This window comes from Candida theae (genome assembly GCF_024610275.1).
Source record: "Candida theae strain CBS 12239 chromosome Unknown scaffold1, whole genome shotgun sequence".
In the NCBI taxonomy this organism is placed as follows: domain Eukaryota; kingdom Fungi; phylum Ascomycota; class Pichiomycetes; order Serinales; family Debaryomycetaceae; genus Lodderomyces; species Lodderomyces theae.
The window spans coordinates 35285-51424 of record NW_026261439.1 but is presented as its reverse complement, the minus strand read 5'-3'; the positions used below and the strand labels follow the sequence as shown (position 1 = coordinate 51424).

The window sequence follows — 16140 nt, the reverse complement described above, 5'->3', positions numbered from 1 at the left end:
GCACAATGTCAATTCATTCAACAAGGTTTGAGCTTCTACTGAAATGATATGTACGAAGGTTCTTGAAATACAGAAAAATACCATTCTGTGTAGGGGCTGTCAGCATCCAGCTGCAATCTATATCATCTAATCCTTTTTCTTTTGTGATGGAAACAGAGAAGAAACCGTTGGGACATTCTATTTTGTATTCTTGTGTTTTGTTACTCTCTTTATACTGTATTTATGTGCATTATTTTTACGACAATGCACACAATTGTTTTGTTTGTCGATTTTTGTAAGACACTGAAACTTTGACTAGCCGACACTGCTTTATGAACATACAAAGCTATGTGGTGGGAGCAAATCCCTAGTTATCTACCACACACATGTAAAGGGGAGGGGGCCCTTTGGGAATGCGTTCATCTTTGAGCGTATCAATCACACTATTCTGTGATAGTATATAAGGCATTTTGAACAAGATTTACACTTTTGTACAGCTTTATTTTTGAGGTTTTTCTTGTTTCTTTTTTTGCTTTCTCTCTCTATACAAAACGCCGTTGAAATTCTTTTTATAATTATGTCATTGTGCTTTGTGTACAAGTGTTTTAAAAATAGCTGCCTCCTTCACAGTTGTTGACTCTCTCTCTATTGGGGCAACTCTTTTTACTTCGCCATAGATCACAATGTCTTTGTTGGGTTGATCAAATTAAAGCAATTATAAGTGAGCTCTTCTGACACCAATAAGCTCTTCATTACTCTTCTTCAAACTATGACTGACTTAAAGAATCCAATTCGTGGAGAAGAAAAAAAAAATAAAAAAGCAACGAAGAAAAAGTATTGACGCATACGCAAGTGAGAAAAAGAAAATGCGACACACAAGATCAAAAAAAAAAAAAACCCAATGACACTAAACTTTTTCTTTAATTCAAATTCTTTGAACTTTTGTAATTTATGTAGACTTTACGAGAAAGAGATGGATAACAAAACCGGAAAAATAGAACGACTTCAACGAATGTACTTTGTTGATGCTTAAGAGACTAAATGGAAAAAGATTTACGTCGCCCTCACACACACACACTCACTCACACCCACATTCCTCATCCACTTAGACAACCTCTGATTGGTCGATGTGCATACATACATTTAGACGGCGGATTTTGTAAAACAATAGGAATTTCATTTAACACGCGAAAAAAAAAAATAATTATAATAATAAAATATAGTTTAGGGGGAAGAACAGAGCAAAAGGGCGTTTTTGCTTTTGTTTTGTTTTTGTTCTGCTTTGCTGTATTGTCTCTTCTTCCAAAATCACAAAATATAGCAATCAATAGAATTACAAAACAAAGTTATATACAGTACCTCTTCTCGTTTTAGTATATGCGAGAAGGTTAAAATTGGTAATACGTCACAAGTTCAAAGGAGAGTTGAGAGCCTGTTTCTCTCCACCAACTCTGTATGTATGTGTGTGGGGGAGTGGGGTACGGAAAGTCTCTGTATCTCTCTCTCTCTCTTTAGCTTATTGGGTCCACCCGATAGGTTTCTGCCGAATATCGAAAGCTTACCTCGAGGATACGTTATACAACACAAACAACAGAGTCCAAAAAAAAAAGAAAAAAAAACAGAAACTTTAAAAAACAATAAAGTTAATTTTTGTCATTCATTTTTCGATTGGTATTGGTATTGGTTATTGTTATTGTGCTCTTTTTTAAGTGCAAACACAGACACAGAACTCAATCCACCCGACACAGAAACAGAATGAGAAAAAGAGGAGAGACACACAGAGAGAGAGCAGTGATGCATCATAGTATCGAAACGTTCAACCATTTGTCCAATAATTCCATGTGGTAACTAACTTGTATGTATCGCATTGATAAGAGATTCTTACAGATTGCAATCTAGTTTAACATAATCTTTTCGTCTCTCTTCTGGAACACACTATCTTGGTGGAAAGGGAAGAAAAAAAAAAAAGAAATTTTTGTTTTTGAAAAACCAAATGATTTTGTCCTGCTTCTGTTTCGTGTCCGCTTTGTCATTCAGCAACAAGAGATACAATAACAAGCACACGCACTTGTAGGACTGTAACACTGGTTGTACTAGAACTAACCCCTTTCCTAAGCTATGAGAAGGCTATAACTCTGTAGTCTTCAGTCTGAGACAGCTCAAAGAAGAAGAAGAAGAAAACAGTGAAAATCAGAGAGATAGAGAGAGAGACTGCCAGTCCTTTAACACAAAATAGGATGGCGTGATACTGCATATAAATATACAGCCTATTAGGGGAAAAGACAACACAGCTACACAAATAAAAGCTTTGTACAGAGGTGGTAGCACTCAAAGTTAAATGCATTACAAAATTAATTTTGTGAAGAAAAATTTTCACCGTTCAACTCAACAAGAAGAAGAAAAGAAGAAACAAACACAAGAACGACAGGAAAAATTAACTACTGTTACTACTCTTTCTTTTCTTCTTCTGCTTCCTTCTGCTTATTGCTGCTACTGCTACTACTACTACTAATACTACTTCTTGTTCTTTTTTACCTGACTTTGCGGAATCAGATCTTACCAAGAGAAAGAAATAGAACATTTCAACAAGTAAACAGCACAGTTACAAACACCAAAAGCACTTCAGTCAGAAACTTAAGTTGGATTTGTTTACAGTTCCTTGGAAAAGTTGAAAAAAAAAAAATTTTTGTGAATCAAAATAAAGAGACGTCTCAATACATCAGCAACCGCTCCTGAGCAAATCATGAATCAACACTTGAACTCTTCAACAGGTACCCCCACTAATGGAGTGGGCCACTCGGGCCCTGCTGCTACTGGTTCCAATGATGATGGTCATTATCAAATTCCAATCAACAGCGGTGGTGTTCATCATCAACAACAACAACAGCAACAGCATCATCAACTTCCAGCTCCATCTGCTTATGGGTACGACCATGGAGCTACTGGTCACTTGCAACCACTCCAACAGCAACCAATGCAGCACTTGCCAATGCAGCACTTGCCCATTCATTCACTTCCCCAGCACTACCCCATGCACACTTTGGGTCAACAAGGACATTCGCAACTGCACACACCTCAATTGTATCAACAACAAGCTGCTGTTGCCACTGCTAATGCTCCCGGTCAAGGACAAGCTGCCCACTATGCAGGTCAGCACCACCAGTTGATGACACCAAATCCTTATCAGCAATATCAACAGCAACAACAATTGCCTCATTTGCACCCAGGCGGAGCTGCAGGTGACACTCGTGACCATCTTAACCTCCAATTCAATCCAATGGCATATCAGCAACAGACACAGCACCAGCAATATCAACACTTGATGCCACAGCAATCACAAACACCCCAACCTGTTGAGCCAACTCCCCCAGGCAAACGTCAACCTAAAAAACAGAAAAAGCAAGTTGGAGAACCCGTTGATGCGCATGCTTTGGCACAGCAACATCACATGGAGATGTTAGCTCGTGCCAGTCAGAATGAAATAATGGAGTCTACGACTCGGAAAGTCGCTCCAAGATCAAGTGACCTCTTCCGTGTTGGACCTCCATTCAATCCAACTAAACAGCATGCGCCAGTGTATGTGGCTGGCAGTAACATGCAAGTGTTTCCAACCTTACACGCCCGTATCGATCGTGGGTTTGAACCAAGTCAGTCCAACTCTTGTTGGATTGGCTACAAGAGAAATTATTTCAGTTTAGTTTCGTCCTTTGAAATTTCTGGCCTACCATTTGAGCAGTTTCTCCACAACAGCTACTATACTGTTGACGCTGGAGGACCCCAAAGTAAGCCAATTTCGTATTTTGCCATACGTCTCACTGCCAAGTGTCTGGATGATGATATTGCAATCTCGCTTATTCAACACACAGCAAAAAGAGATAAAGGACCACAATTTGCGCCACCAATCTATCCTGCTTTACCTGGCGAATTGCCTGATCATGAGACTGTCAAGGCCAGCTGTAATAAAAGAAACTCGGCCAAGATCGAAGCCCTCAACAAGGTGTTTTTCTTCAACAGAGGTGATTCGTACGAAGCCAAGAATTCAATTTTGAGAAACTACCCCAGTGATTCAATTTCAAAAGTGGCAAGATTTGAAAGAATCCAATTCACTAGTTCAATCCGTGTCAAGGCCACCAATAGCGCTGCTCGTTACTTTACTTTGGCTGTTGAATTGCTTGGTATTGTTGAAGAGGATTCTCAAATTCAACCTGTTTTGTTGTCTCTGATTGAATCTCCGCCATTGATCATTAGAGGTAGATCTCCATCCAGCTACCACAAGGACAGAACAAGTGGATACAGAGCACAATCTTAATGTAATATTTTGTATAGTACTTTTTTCTTTTGTAATTTTTTTTAGATTATATTGTTTAACTTCGTTATTTTTACTATTATAGGAAAATAAACGGAGAAATACCACGTGATGTATGCCGCATAACACGATAACTCACTGTATTCTTCCAATTAAACGGAATTATTTTTCCTCGGGTTTTTGCACATACGTTCCAGAAGCTTCAAAAAAAAGAATTTGTGTTAATGTCCTCGGAAGAGCCCACAGCTTTAGGCCATCAGCAGCAAGTCAAAGATGCTCTGAGCATCAATGAGTGTTCAAGGAGTGGTAGACCAATTGATGGTGAGGAGAAGCTTTCCTCGCCTGAAAGATATAACCAACTGATTCAGTCGAGATTTCATCTGTTTAGGCTATTAAAATTTTACTTTCTGTGGTCAATGGGACTTGTTGGTGCCGTGGCCACTTTCATTAGATCAGATGAAAGTAAAGGAAAGAAACGTGCTCTATATGGTATGTTCACTTTTGCTATGATATTACAGGCATCTGAAATCATGCTTTTTTTGGAAACGAGACTTGAGCGGAGCGTTAACAACGATCAATCCTTAGGTCGTGATAGAGCTATAGTCCATTATGTTTTGAAAGATCCAGTCTTGAGTTTCGGCTATGTTGCGTTCATAAGCTTTGTGTTGTACTGTGCGTTTGTTTGCCCCGTTGATTTCATTTGGTCGACAGATCTCTACATATATGTTACGTTGACAATGGTCTTCATTGATTATGCTTTCCGGTATTTTAGCTCTCGCAATGGAACCAATCCAACAAGCAGTTCACCCCTACACGAACGGGAGTCTACTTCTACAAATGAAGCAGAGGAGCAACTATTGGAAATAGAAGATTATGAGTTATTATTGGAGACGACTTTGGGAGAAAACGATGCAGCTATGAGATTGGCTGAATCGGCGTCATCGGTCATTGAAAACTATAAAATAAAGGCCAACCAGAATATGCGCAAGTACAAAACCTTTCGGTTTGTGTTTCCCATCACTCTGATGTTGATCTTTTTATTGAAAACGTTATGGGTTACAAGAACGAAACCGTTGGCAAGAGTGCATGTTTTCGTTATGAATGAGTTACTAATTTCAACATCATTTTACATTCTTGGGAGACTCAATAACAAGCGCAGACATGACATTCTTGATGATTACGTTCGGGATTACGTGCGTGTCGCCAAAAATCAAGAAAAGATTAGCCTCTCTGAAGAGAGGTTCAAGAAAAGATTCAGTGCATACTGGTACACCTTCTGTTATACATTATATATGGCTCTCGGCAACATTCAGGATTATAATAGCTGCTTTATCAACTTTTGTGTTGTGTTGTTTTTGATGCTCAAAACTAACAAGGTAACAACTGGAAGCTATTTGAGATTCAGGACTCAGATAAAAGCAAATAATAATAGAGTTTAATGAGTGACTATGCTGTATTGGGTGTCTGAATTTGCCGCAAAGGTCAGATATGCTATCTCAACGTTTCCTTCAAGCCCAGTCTTGGCTTGGAATTTCATTGAACTTCATATGCACAGAGTATGCAAGACCAAAGATGACGCACAAGCTCGAAGCAGTGAGATTATTCTCCCAAAGCACATCTCAAGCTGACAGCAAAACCGTACCTAAAAAAACGGGGTGAGCTTTACTCTATACTTACAAGTACGTCTTTCAGCAATAATTGGAAACTGTTTCCAAGTAGGGATGGATACGTCCATCATTCAAACTATGTCTACATTGTTTACTTTTTTTTGCAACCGTGCCCTCTTCATTTCTATTAAAAAATCTATATATCAGCTACTCTCACTTTTCCCCACCATTAACTTTACAATCTGCCAAATACTGTGTCTAGCCTCGACAACTGGCAACACCACAACGTAAAAAAAGGAGCAAAACAACCAGATAATAATTACAACCACTGTGCCTAATAAGAAGTTTGGACTGAAAATGTATGGAGAGGCACCTAATGGGACAGGAATGATAATGGTCATAACCAACGCAAGGATAGCCACCAATATACCATATTTCTTGAACTGGTGGTCCAAGTGCTTATGATCAATTACGGCTTCCAAGTTCATGTCCAACTCCGACGTTGAAGCATCATCGTCAGCAGATGACTGACTAACGTGAACAGGAGAATGCTTCAACTCAACCGAGATTGCCTCTTGGACATCTTCCAACTCATCAGATTGCTTTCTCTTTACCAAACTGGTTCGATTTCTCGTCTCATTGAAATCAAAATTGGCTGGCCAGATTAACGACATTACAATCGAAATTATCCCACCCATAAATAAAGCAGTCACGTTACCAGTGAATGAAACCCATTGGTTCGATAAATTGGTGACGTTGACTTCGCCAGTATACGCTTTGCAAGTCACCAACCATGCAACGATACCCAAAAACATTCCACCCACAGCTCCACCAACAGCGCCAGCTTTATTAAGATCCTTCCAAGTGAAACTGAGCGCAATGGGGAAAACACCAGCACCAGTGGCACACCCGAGGAAATTAAACAACCACCCCATACTTATCTTTGCAGCACCGTAAAAAATCGACGCCAAGCAAGATGAGAAAATGGCCCAGCCAAAGACACTGATCTTGGCAGCTCGGACCACTTGTTTCGGGGTTGCATCGGGCTTGACATATCTCTTGTATATATCGTAACTGATTAAGGTTGACGTGCCGATCAATTCTCCTGCAAATGACGACGTTACTGAGAAGAAAATCATCACCAAAATCATTGCTGAGCCAGATTTCCCCATCAAGTAAGTGGCTGCAGCTACTGGGGCCAAGCCTTCGCCAACTTCGAATTCGGAAAGCGATGGGAAATCCGGGTATGCTGATAGTGCTCTTCCTGCAAGTCCCAAGCCTGCTCCCATGGCAAATGGTATAACAAACCAACACACTGAGGCAAAAAAGTATGCTCTTGACGTGATTTTGGGGTCAGCCGCTACTGCTCGTGACAAATACGCTTGATCATTGACTACTAGACCAAATCCAGTAACGATACTAATGATTGAAAAAATCGCACCTTGTTTTGATCGGAACGTCAAGTATGAGCCGTGGTAGTTGTCATCAACTGCCGGTAATGATTGAAGCAACTCCCACATCCTTTTTGGTGATCCAATCTTGTCGCTGCCGAAATACACCTCAAACATGAATACAATGATAAACACCAATATGACACATGTATGAGTAGCATCTGAAATGAATGTGGCTCTCAATCCACCAAAACTGACATAGATGGCGCACCCAAACGGTATCAAAAACAAGGCTGCATACTGGCTTATTCCTGTTACGGCATTGAACACGGCCGATCCTCCCAACAAGATGCACGAGCTGACAATGGCATTACAGACAAACCCACACCAAAGGAAACTCAAATGCCCCGCCTTGCCAAACCTGAAATACCCCATTTCAGGAAACGTTGTGACCAAGTTTGCATTCTTTTTGATTTTGGACGAAACTACTGAAAACACACTCACTTGCATCAATCCCCCAATTGCATACCAGTAACTGCCACTGATTCCAATGTTGTAACTTTTCACTGCCGATTCTAGCAAGGTCAAGCTCCAGGTCCAGTTGGAAAGAATACCACTGAGCAATAACCCAAATCCAACTGATCTACTCCCAGACACAAACTCATCCACTTTTTTCGAATTGTATGAGCTGAATTTATTCTGTAAGAAAGTGACGTAGTTCATAACAATGGCAAAGAATGCGCCGCCACCTACAATAAGGCCGTAGCCTACACCTTGAGACAACGATGGCTGCATCGGGAGTTAGTGGTTCTGGAGGTGAAGAAATATGACATTGTTTTTGAGAGATTCCTTCGCTTTATGTACCTGAGTCAACTTTGAAGTATAGAGGGATTGGCGTATGCAGGAGACTAAGGATGTGCCATCTGTTTTAGACTTTGACGCATTGTTTGCCGTTAATTGCGTACTTATGAGTGCCAATCTGGTAAAATAGATGGCAAAATTTGAGTTTGTTTTTGTGTCAACTGTGGCGGTCCAGTTTTAATTAATCCGAGAGTCAAGAGCCACAGTTGCAAAGACTTTGCATTGCATCTCACTATGCAAAAGAAATAGGTTAATGGATTATCTATTGAAAAGTAATCTAACGGGTATATAAAGTCCAAGAATTGAAATCAGTAGTTTGCCAATTGGTACAAAATTTGACCGGCACTAGCATTGGTCAACAAGCTTTTTGGAGCCGGGCCGGACGAGCTTCCACTGCAATAAAGATTCTTATTGGGTTTGTATGTAGATCCTGACGTTGAGAAAACCTTGGAGTATTTTGCGTACGTATCTGGAGTTCCACTCGACGCCAGATCAAAGTATAGGTTGGGGTCATTTGGATCTTGGTCAAATTCGTAGATGTAGTTCCCTTGTCTTGTCACTTCGTCTTTGAAGTGGTCAAATTTGCCAGTTGCAAAAGCATCACCAAATCCAACAAATAGCAAATGCACATATTGGAGACTATTGTTCCAGATACCTTGAGATGTATAAAATGCACCATTCTTGTTTGTTGCTGCTGTTGCTAGTTCCAAAGCCTTGTTCAAAGCATCTTGTGAACCAAGTTTAACCAATGTGCTGATGGCACAGCCAACAGTGTAGGTCAATTTTCCTTGGTTCACTGAAAATGAACCTGAATCGAGACCATCAAAAAACAACTTGTCGGTATCCTGTAGATATTTAAACATGAAATCCATACAGCTCTGTGCCAACTCCAACAATGAATCATCACCATTGATTTCATACAACCTCATTGCACTCAACGCAACCTCTGTGGTGGAAATTGAGGCAATATAACTATGGTTTCTTTGCCATAGAATTCCACCACTATTTTGATAATTTTGCGTTTTTAAGTAATCCATGATACCTTCAGCATATTTCAAATACTCTTGGTTGTTTGTCATCTTGTATGCATCTAAAAACACCCACAATAATTGTGAATTGTCGTCACTATAGATCTCCAGTGGCGAGTTTGGCGTCGATGAAAAAGCGCCAGTGCCGGAGTCGTAGTATTCCAAAATACGCGAAATGGTTGTTTCGACTCCATTGGTATCGCCTGAATTAGCAATGGCTTTTCCCAAGACCGCCATATCCCAAATTGATGGCATTTGATATGAATTGTCTTGACAAATGCTATCTTCTTGGTTCCATTTCCCATTTTGCCAAAATCTCTGCCAAAGCTTGTTGATAGTTGCTTGGTAGGCGTTGCCTGATTGTGGAGTAGATGAGACTGCTTCATCGAGCAAGAAATTTGAAGATTGCGACGTTTCTTGGGATAATGATGTAGAGGAGGATACTGCTTGCGAGGGGGGAGCTAAATTAGGGGACGAGGGCAACAAATTCAGGAAAGTTGCAGCAGACAGCAGGGGTGTAATTGTAGTTGCTTGTGAACTAGTGCTGAGGATTGCTACTGCAGGTGATGAAGATGATGATGAAGGAGAAGAAGAAGCTGTGAATGCCGTAGGTGGGGTGGTTTCAACAACTGAGGGGGTGGTTTGCACGGCGTCTAGTGCTGTGGTAGCGACATTGGCAAAGCCAAAAAGTTGGGCAATTTCTCCAAACAAGTTTAAACGGCTCGTGCTAGCCGTTTTTGGAGTGTCAACTTCATTGTTTTGAATTGGTGATGTTGTTGTTTGTACATTCTGTGCTTGGGCGGTTTGCAAGTTTTGACTTATCCCCACTGTTTGCGTTACAACGACTGTATTTATCACTATTGGTGCTGTTGCGCCCAAAGTGACAATAAAAGGTAGAAACACGAGCATGAAAGGGGAAAACGTGTAAGCTGCTGCTGCTGTTGACTAACAACGTTGGGACCTCCTCTTACGCATTTGGCTTTCGTGTATGCATGTTGAGGAGATTGTTCTGGTTTTATACTAATGAATCAGCTTCGTCTAAGGGGCTAGGGAATGTAAACAAGTCGTATATGTTTCAGGTTTCCATGGCAACTAGGAATGTGTATATCTCTTACATCTTTCAAAATCCAGAACCGCTAACTTGAGCAAAAGAAGTGTAGAACAATAGAAGTTTCAAGTTCGTTTAACCAAATTAAGTAAATTTGCATCAATAAAATCAATACACAAAATCAAAATGTAAGGGAAAAAAAAAAACACAGATAATTGAGAGAATAATTAGACGAACAAAGAAACAAATGGGTTTCTATTGAAAACCACACAGTTTAAGTAGCCGGATATGTGAAACCCGCCTGTAACTACGCAGATACTAAAAATAGAAAACCGAAACAGAGCAAAAGTTGATAAACATCGCACTCCAAAATGAGCTGCCACGGTGGCGACCCAAACATCCGGAGAGAAGCTTTTCAAAAAGCTTTCTGTAACAAGGGTGTTAATTGTTATTGTATCCCAAATGCAACAAGATGTAGTTCCTGTACTGTATTACCCAAACAGGCAGTCCGGATCATTACGCAAAGAACAATAAAAAGAAACTGTCGAGATAAAGTTTACCGTAAACAGCGATAAACATTTTTCTTTTTTTTTTTTTTCTTGTTTTTCTATTCTTTTTTTTTTTTTTGACAACGGCAAATTAACCCCACTGAGATGGGAGAAAGAGATTTGGTCCGACACGGTTTACCCCACATAAATAATCATCTCAATTTCCTCAACAAGTGGTGGAATGTCGCAATATACAGGCACTAAGAGAATACTACGCAACCCACTTTTAACTAATGCCTCAAAATGGCTCAATGACGTGCCAAAAAAACATCACAGCAAATTTCTCCAAAGCGGGGTTTACAACCGCAATGCGCTTGATTGCAACCCATATGTCCAATCTTTAATCAAAGTGGATGCCAATTCAGGTGCTACGGTCCTACCGGTGGGAAACGCAATACGACTTACAGCAGCAGTGGATGATACTGCAAGTAAAAAGTCACAGGTTACACTACATCCAAGTTTGCATTTGGAAAACAAGCCCAGCCGCTTGATCAGTAACAGCAAAGCATACATGGAATTAGTTCAAGGGAATTCAAGACTTGCACATGCACATAGGCCAATGCAATTGGACAAGCTGTTTTTACCACTGAAGTTCAAAGTTGATTTCGTGGAGAATATGGGTGACGTGATCGAGAGGCTGTATAGAGAAAGGATTGAGTCATTGTTGAGCAGCATCCAAAAAGATGAGATGGGGACAGACGGCATCCATCTAATCGAAATGGATGGAGTTAGTCGATGGGAGGATGGAAGGTTGAAAGTCAACAAGGGCTTGGTTGGGTTGACAGATGACACATTTATCTCATTTAGAAACAATCCGGAACTCGCACGAATCATCGTTGCCTTCTGCGATTACAAAAGTTGTTGATCTCTTCATTACTTTAATTTATTACTGTCAAGTGTATATAAAATCTATCTAAATAAAGTATACCAAAATTGCGGCAAGCAAGTTGAGCAATGCCGAAGGCTTGTAAGCAACTCCATCACCTTTCTTACTTGAGCCACCGGTTGTAGTAGCCACATTCAACGATGCAGAACTTAAAGTCTTTGTAGCAGCAGAAGTATCCTTGTTTACCCATTGATTCACATCAGATCCAGAAACTGTCGAATCAAAAGAAGTTGAGTTGCTCACCCAAACAGTGGCATCACCATTGGAATCAAACACAACACCACCAACCATTGTTCCCGTTAAGTCACGTTCAATGTAGGAGTCGATGGCTATACCGGTTTCAATATATTCCGAACCTTGATAGTCATGGATCGTGGAGTACAAGTTGAGATATTCTGTCGTATTCATGACCTCAAAGATATCAAACTCTCCGCAGCCACTTCTCCAACATGAACAGTTGACATTTAGCGAATATTGGGCAGTTCTTGGAATTTGAGCATTCAACAACCAAATTGCTGGCATATTGTAGTTGGAAATTTCGGGAGATGTCTTTGTTTCATTGGGCATCTTGAATTCAAATAAAAACATCTTGGTGGTTCCGTAAAAGCCATGGTATGCTGGAATATCTGATCTATAAACACCACAATCGTTGTTCAATCCCGATTTCCCGCAACTGATATTTGAAAATATGACAAACTCGTCATTCGAATTGATCAAGGAATTTTCAGCCAAGACAGTTGCCGACTCAGCTGCACCGGTACCATTGTCACTTGCATAAGTCAATCCCAATCCCAAACACGACGAATTCTTACCAGCACGAGTTAAGAACGTGATGTTTTCCGAGGTACCGCTCGAAGCCTCGTAGTAACTAAGTCTGTTCCAATTTCCTGAATTATCATCACCAAGTTTGAACCCATCTGAAACGTACGATGCAAATTTGTCTAAAATTAACGGTCCTCTAAAATGAACAGAAACTTCTTCATTCAATGGGGTATTGGGCCCTGAAAATGTAACCTTGTTTGAATCAAGTTCACAAGAACATGAATCTTTGTAAATGTCGCTGAGCTTACTAACTTGTGAGTATGCCCCGGAATATCCGAAATTGTCAAATTGAAGCACTTCTACTGCATCTTTGGCGACAGCAGTAGCAACAGAGAGGTAAAGTAGGAATAACACTTGAAGCATAGCTCTGTAGGGAGATAATGAAGCTATTGATCAAGGAGTGTAGTCTACCTCTTTGAAAATGCAAAAAGTTAAATTAATATAAGGAAAAAGTGTTATTGAGGAATCTTAGACAATGATGAGAAAAACATCGGCTGTGTTTGTTCCTTTTTGTGCAATCATAATACAGAATGTTTTCCGCACCATTAGGGACACATACCCAAAGAAATCTTGTGTGAAGACATTGAAATATGCGAAGCTTTGGAAAGGTCTTGAGTAGCTGCTGCAAAACTGAAATTTGACACCGCTTTCTCCCCCCTCACCCCTTACTCTATATTCTTGGCAAGACAACTTTCTAGCACAAGGGGGAGAACTATTTTTGGATCCTATTTTTAGATCTTATTATCTTGGCCCGAGTGAGAGAATATAATAAGAATAAAGGCTGCATGCACGTGATTTCCCAATTATTTTCTAAGCCTTGCAAAGTTGCAAATCAAGGGTCTGAGTGACTTATTAGGTGGAGCGTGTTTATTCGATAGAACGAGAGTGTCCATCAATCTGGCACGAATGGTGGGATACTGAGATCTTTAACCTTGATTTCGTGTACAGAGTGGCAAAGTCGTCCTTTTGTACATCGTGTTGTGAGGTTGGAGACACTTTCTTCGAGCATTGTCTAAATTATACCTCACTATGGCTGTTATTGGCAATGATTTTCCACAAAATACTGCTGTGATAAAACCTGCAAAAGAGGTCGAGAAACTAAACTACCCAAAAATTATGGTAGCGTGTAGAAGAGTATTTATTTTTTTTTTTGCTCTAGCTACAAAAGTCGTGTATAACATATAAAGCCATCTCATAAAAAAATAAAAAAAAAAAAAAAAAGGAGAAGGAACAGCCAGAAGGGACCAACTCAGTATCGAGATATCGCTGTTACGCGAAGCAGCACATATACACTGATATTCAGTAATGAGTCAAGATATACTACAGGGGCTTATACGCAACCCGCAAGACATCTTCAAACTACGTAATGCATCACAATCTGAGTCCACCACCACGAATATATTCAATGAGTTAACGAAAAGTATACTTAACCCTATCGTGAAGAACTATTCAGTCCTCGATGAGTTGTATACAGATGGGTTGGACTCGTCGCAGGTGTTTGGACAGACAAAGATGGTGTTGGATGGAATTGGGAGTAAGTTGTTGGGGCAAGAGATTCCACAAGTGAGGGAGCAGATTGGAGAAGATGAGGATGAGGATGAGAATGAGAATGAGGATCAGGATCAGGATCAGAAGGTGGATGACGATGAGGATGAAGGAATTCGGGATGAGGAGCAAGTTGAATTCGGAAGTGAGGATGATGCAAGCGAGGAAAAAGAAGGACTAGAGGATTTGGATAGAGATACAGAAGACGAGAAAGACCAAAACGAACTTTCCGATGACGGTGAAACATTAGTTGGTGAAGACGATGATGAAGAAAAAAAAGATGGATCTGAAGTTGAGGTTGAGCACAGGAAAGATGTGTTTGGCTTGAATGATGGGTTTTTCGACATTGACGAATATAATAAACAAGTGCTAGCCCTTGAGAATCAGCAAGATGGGGGAATTAATGATGACGATGATGAGGAAATTGACTATTTCGGTAGTCTAAGTGACGAAGATGAGGAACAGATGGATTATTATGATGATTTCTACGACAAACCGGGGAAAGTTAGAAACACCAAGTCGACAAGTAAAGATGATGATTTTTACAATTCTGATGGAGAAGAGGATGAGGTGGGTGAGGGTGAGTTTGCCGATGAAGACTATGACAATGCCGTCAACTCAGCTAGACTAGATTTGTTTGCGGACAGCGATGAAAAAAGTCATGTCGGAAAAAAAGCAGGAACTGACAATGAAAACTTGTCGTCTTTTGAAAAGAAGCAATTGGAATTGCAACGAGAAATCGAAAAATTGGAAGCTGAGTTGGTTGCTGACAAGAAATGGACATTGAAAGGTGAGATCACGTCCAATGAAAGACCAAAGGAGTCGTTGTTGGAAGAGAATGAACTTTCGTTTGATCGCACTGCGAAACCAGTGCCCACAATTACCCAAGAAGTTACTGAAACGATTGAGGATTTGATTAGGAAACGGATAAAAAATGATGAATTTGATGACTTGCCCCGAAGGATTGTTCAAGACTTGTCGAATTTCCATCAAGGACCTAAGGCTGATGTGTCACAGCAAAAGTCATCCAAGTCTTTGGCTGAGTTGTATGAAGATGAATATAATCAAGTTGATGCACAACAAGAGGAACTTGATGAGGCGGTGAAGAAACAACACGAAGAAATTGGAGAGTTGTTTACAAAAGTGACACATAAACTAGATGCCTTGTGCTCTGCCCATTTCATACCCAAGCCACACGAGGTGAAAAGTATAGAGATTAAAGTTACCGATGCAAGTGCTCCTGCTTCCATCAGTATGGAGGATGCACAGCCATTGAATGTGTCAAGTGAGTCGAGGTTAGCACCTCAGGAAATCTACAAAATAGGTGATGATGCAAACAAGGGTCAAGGAGTGAAAGGCAAATCTGAAGTACAATTAAAATCTGGACTTTCTTACTCCAAAGACGAACTAAATCGCGAAGAGAAACAAAGGTTGAGAAGGGCAAACAAGAGAAAGAAGTCAAAGCAATTCAACGATAGACAAGAAGTCAAGAGACAGAAGTTGAAACAACAACCAGCTGGTGCTGATGCAAAGAGGCCTAAAAACATTAATGGTAAAGATGTTGTTGATACATTGTCCAAGGCTAAGAACGTCAGTGTCATTGGAGCAAAGGGAGAATTGAGAGATGTGAAAGGTAACTTGAAAAAGAGTAATGCACCACAAACAGGAAGTAGGTTGAGGCTATGAGTAAGAATGAGTTTGTGTGTATGAGTAGTCAATCCTAAGGACTACAAGAGTTGTAAGAAATCAAATCTCTACTGCCGAATGCACTGCAGCCGTCACTATTCCACAAGCATACCAACGATGTACATAAAAGTTTGAACATTTCTTTTGAAATGCACAAAAATGTAGCATATCATGCAGTCGATATTGTACATATTGTACACCGCAGCAGCAAAGTCCACGCCCGGCTTTATTTCTGGTGTCGATATCTTTTCTCTCGTGTTTTATTTCCGGGAGCACAAACCCGAAAAAAATAATGAACAGTGGTCCGTTGCGGTTATCGAATGTTAATTTTTCTTGGCAGGGGAAAGTGAAGATTTGAGCAAGAGTATAAAGATCCGTTTATCTCCAGTTACCTTTAGCTGCTCTCTGCTGTTCTATTCAGAAACAGAAACGG

General features: G+C 40.3%; 7 protein-coding genes across 7 annotated transcripts; 4 read left to right on the top strand and 3 right to left on the bottom strand. All coding sequences in view use genetic code 12, as the record gives it.

The window, feature by feature from the left end:
* Nucleotides 1–2722: 2722 nt before the first annotated feature.
* NDT80 (transcription factor) lies at nucleotides 2723–4288 on the top strand (the record flags this gene model as incomplete). The annotated part of the gene is made up of 1 exon (XM_051752541.1): nucleotides 2723–4288. One exon carries the CDS (start codon nucleotides 2723–2725, stop codon nucleotides 4286–4288), a length of 1566 nt encoding a protein of 521 aa, XP_051608160.1.
* Nucleotides 4289–4509: 221 nt separating this feature from the next.
* Nucleotides 4510–5724, top strand: KGF57_003150 (uncharacterized protein; the record flags this gene model as incomplete). The annotated part of the gene is made up of 1 exon (XM_051752540.1): nucleotides 4510–5724. One exon carries the CDS (start codon nucleotides 4510–4512, stop codon nucleotides 5722–5724), a length of 1215 nt encoding a protein of 404 aa, XP_051608159.1.
* A 371-nt stretch (nucleotides 5725–6095) lies between these two features.
* Nucleotides 6096–8078, bottom strand: DUR4 (Dur4p; the record flags this gene model as incomplete). The annotated part of the gene is made up of 1 exon (XM_051752539.1): nucleotides 6096–8078. The coding sequence occupies one exon, from the start codon at nucleotides 8076–8078 to the stop codon at nucleotides 6096–6098; it is 1983 nt and encodes a 660-aa protein (XP_051608158.1).
* A 374-nt stretch (nucleotides 8079–8452) lies between these two features.
* On the bottom strand, nucleotides 8453–10081 carry FAV3 (Fav3p; the record flags this gene model as incomplete). The annotated part of the gene is made up of 1 exon (XM_051752538.1): nucleotides 8453–10081. The coding sequence occupies one exon, from the start codon at nucleotides 10079–10081 to the stop codon at nucleotides 8453–8455; it is 1629 nt and encodes a 542-aa protein (XP_051608157.1).
* Nucleotides 10082–10949: 868 nt separating this feature from the next.
* On the top strand, nucleotides 10950–11633 carry KGF57_003147 (uncharacterized protein; the record flags this gene model as incomplete). The annotated part of the gene is made up of 1 exon (XM_051752536.1): nucleotides 10950–11633. One exon carries the CDS (start codon nucleotides 10950–10952, stop codon nucleotides 11631–11633), a length of 684 nt encoding a protein of 227 aa, XP_051608156.1.
* Nucleotides 11634–11681: 48 nt separating this feature from the next.
* PGA52 (Pga52p) lies at nucleotides 11682–12839 on the bottom strand (the record flags this gene model as incomplete). The annotated part of the gene is made up of 1 exon (XM_051752535.1): nucleotides 11682–12839. The coding sequence occupies one exon, from the start codon at nucleotides 12837–12839 to the stop codon at nucleotides 11682–11684; it is 1158 nt and encodes a 385-aa protein (XP_051608155.1).
* A 942-nt stretch (nucleotides 12840–13781) lies between these two features.
* Nucleotides 13782–15707, top strand: MPP10 (rRNA-processing protein; the record flags this gene model as incomplete). Its single annotated transcript, XM_051752534.1, has 1 exon — nucleotides 13782–15707. One exon carries the CDS (start codon nucleotides 13782–13784, stop codon nucleotides 15705–15707), a length of 1926 nt encoding a protein of 641 aa, XP_051608154.1.
* Between the last annotated feature and the right edge of the window lie 433 nt (nucleotides 15708–16140).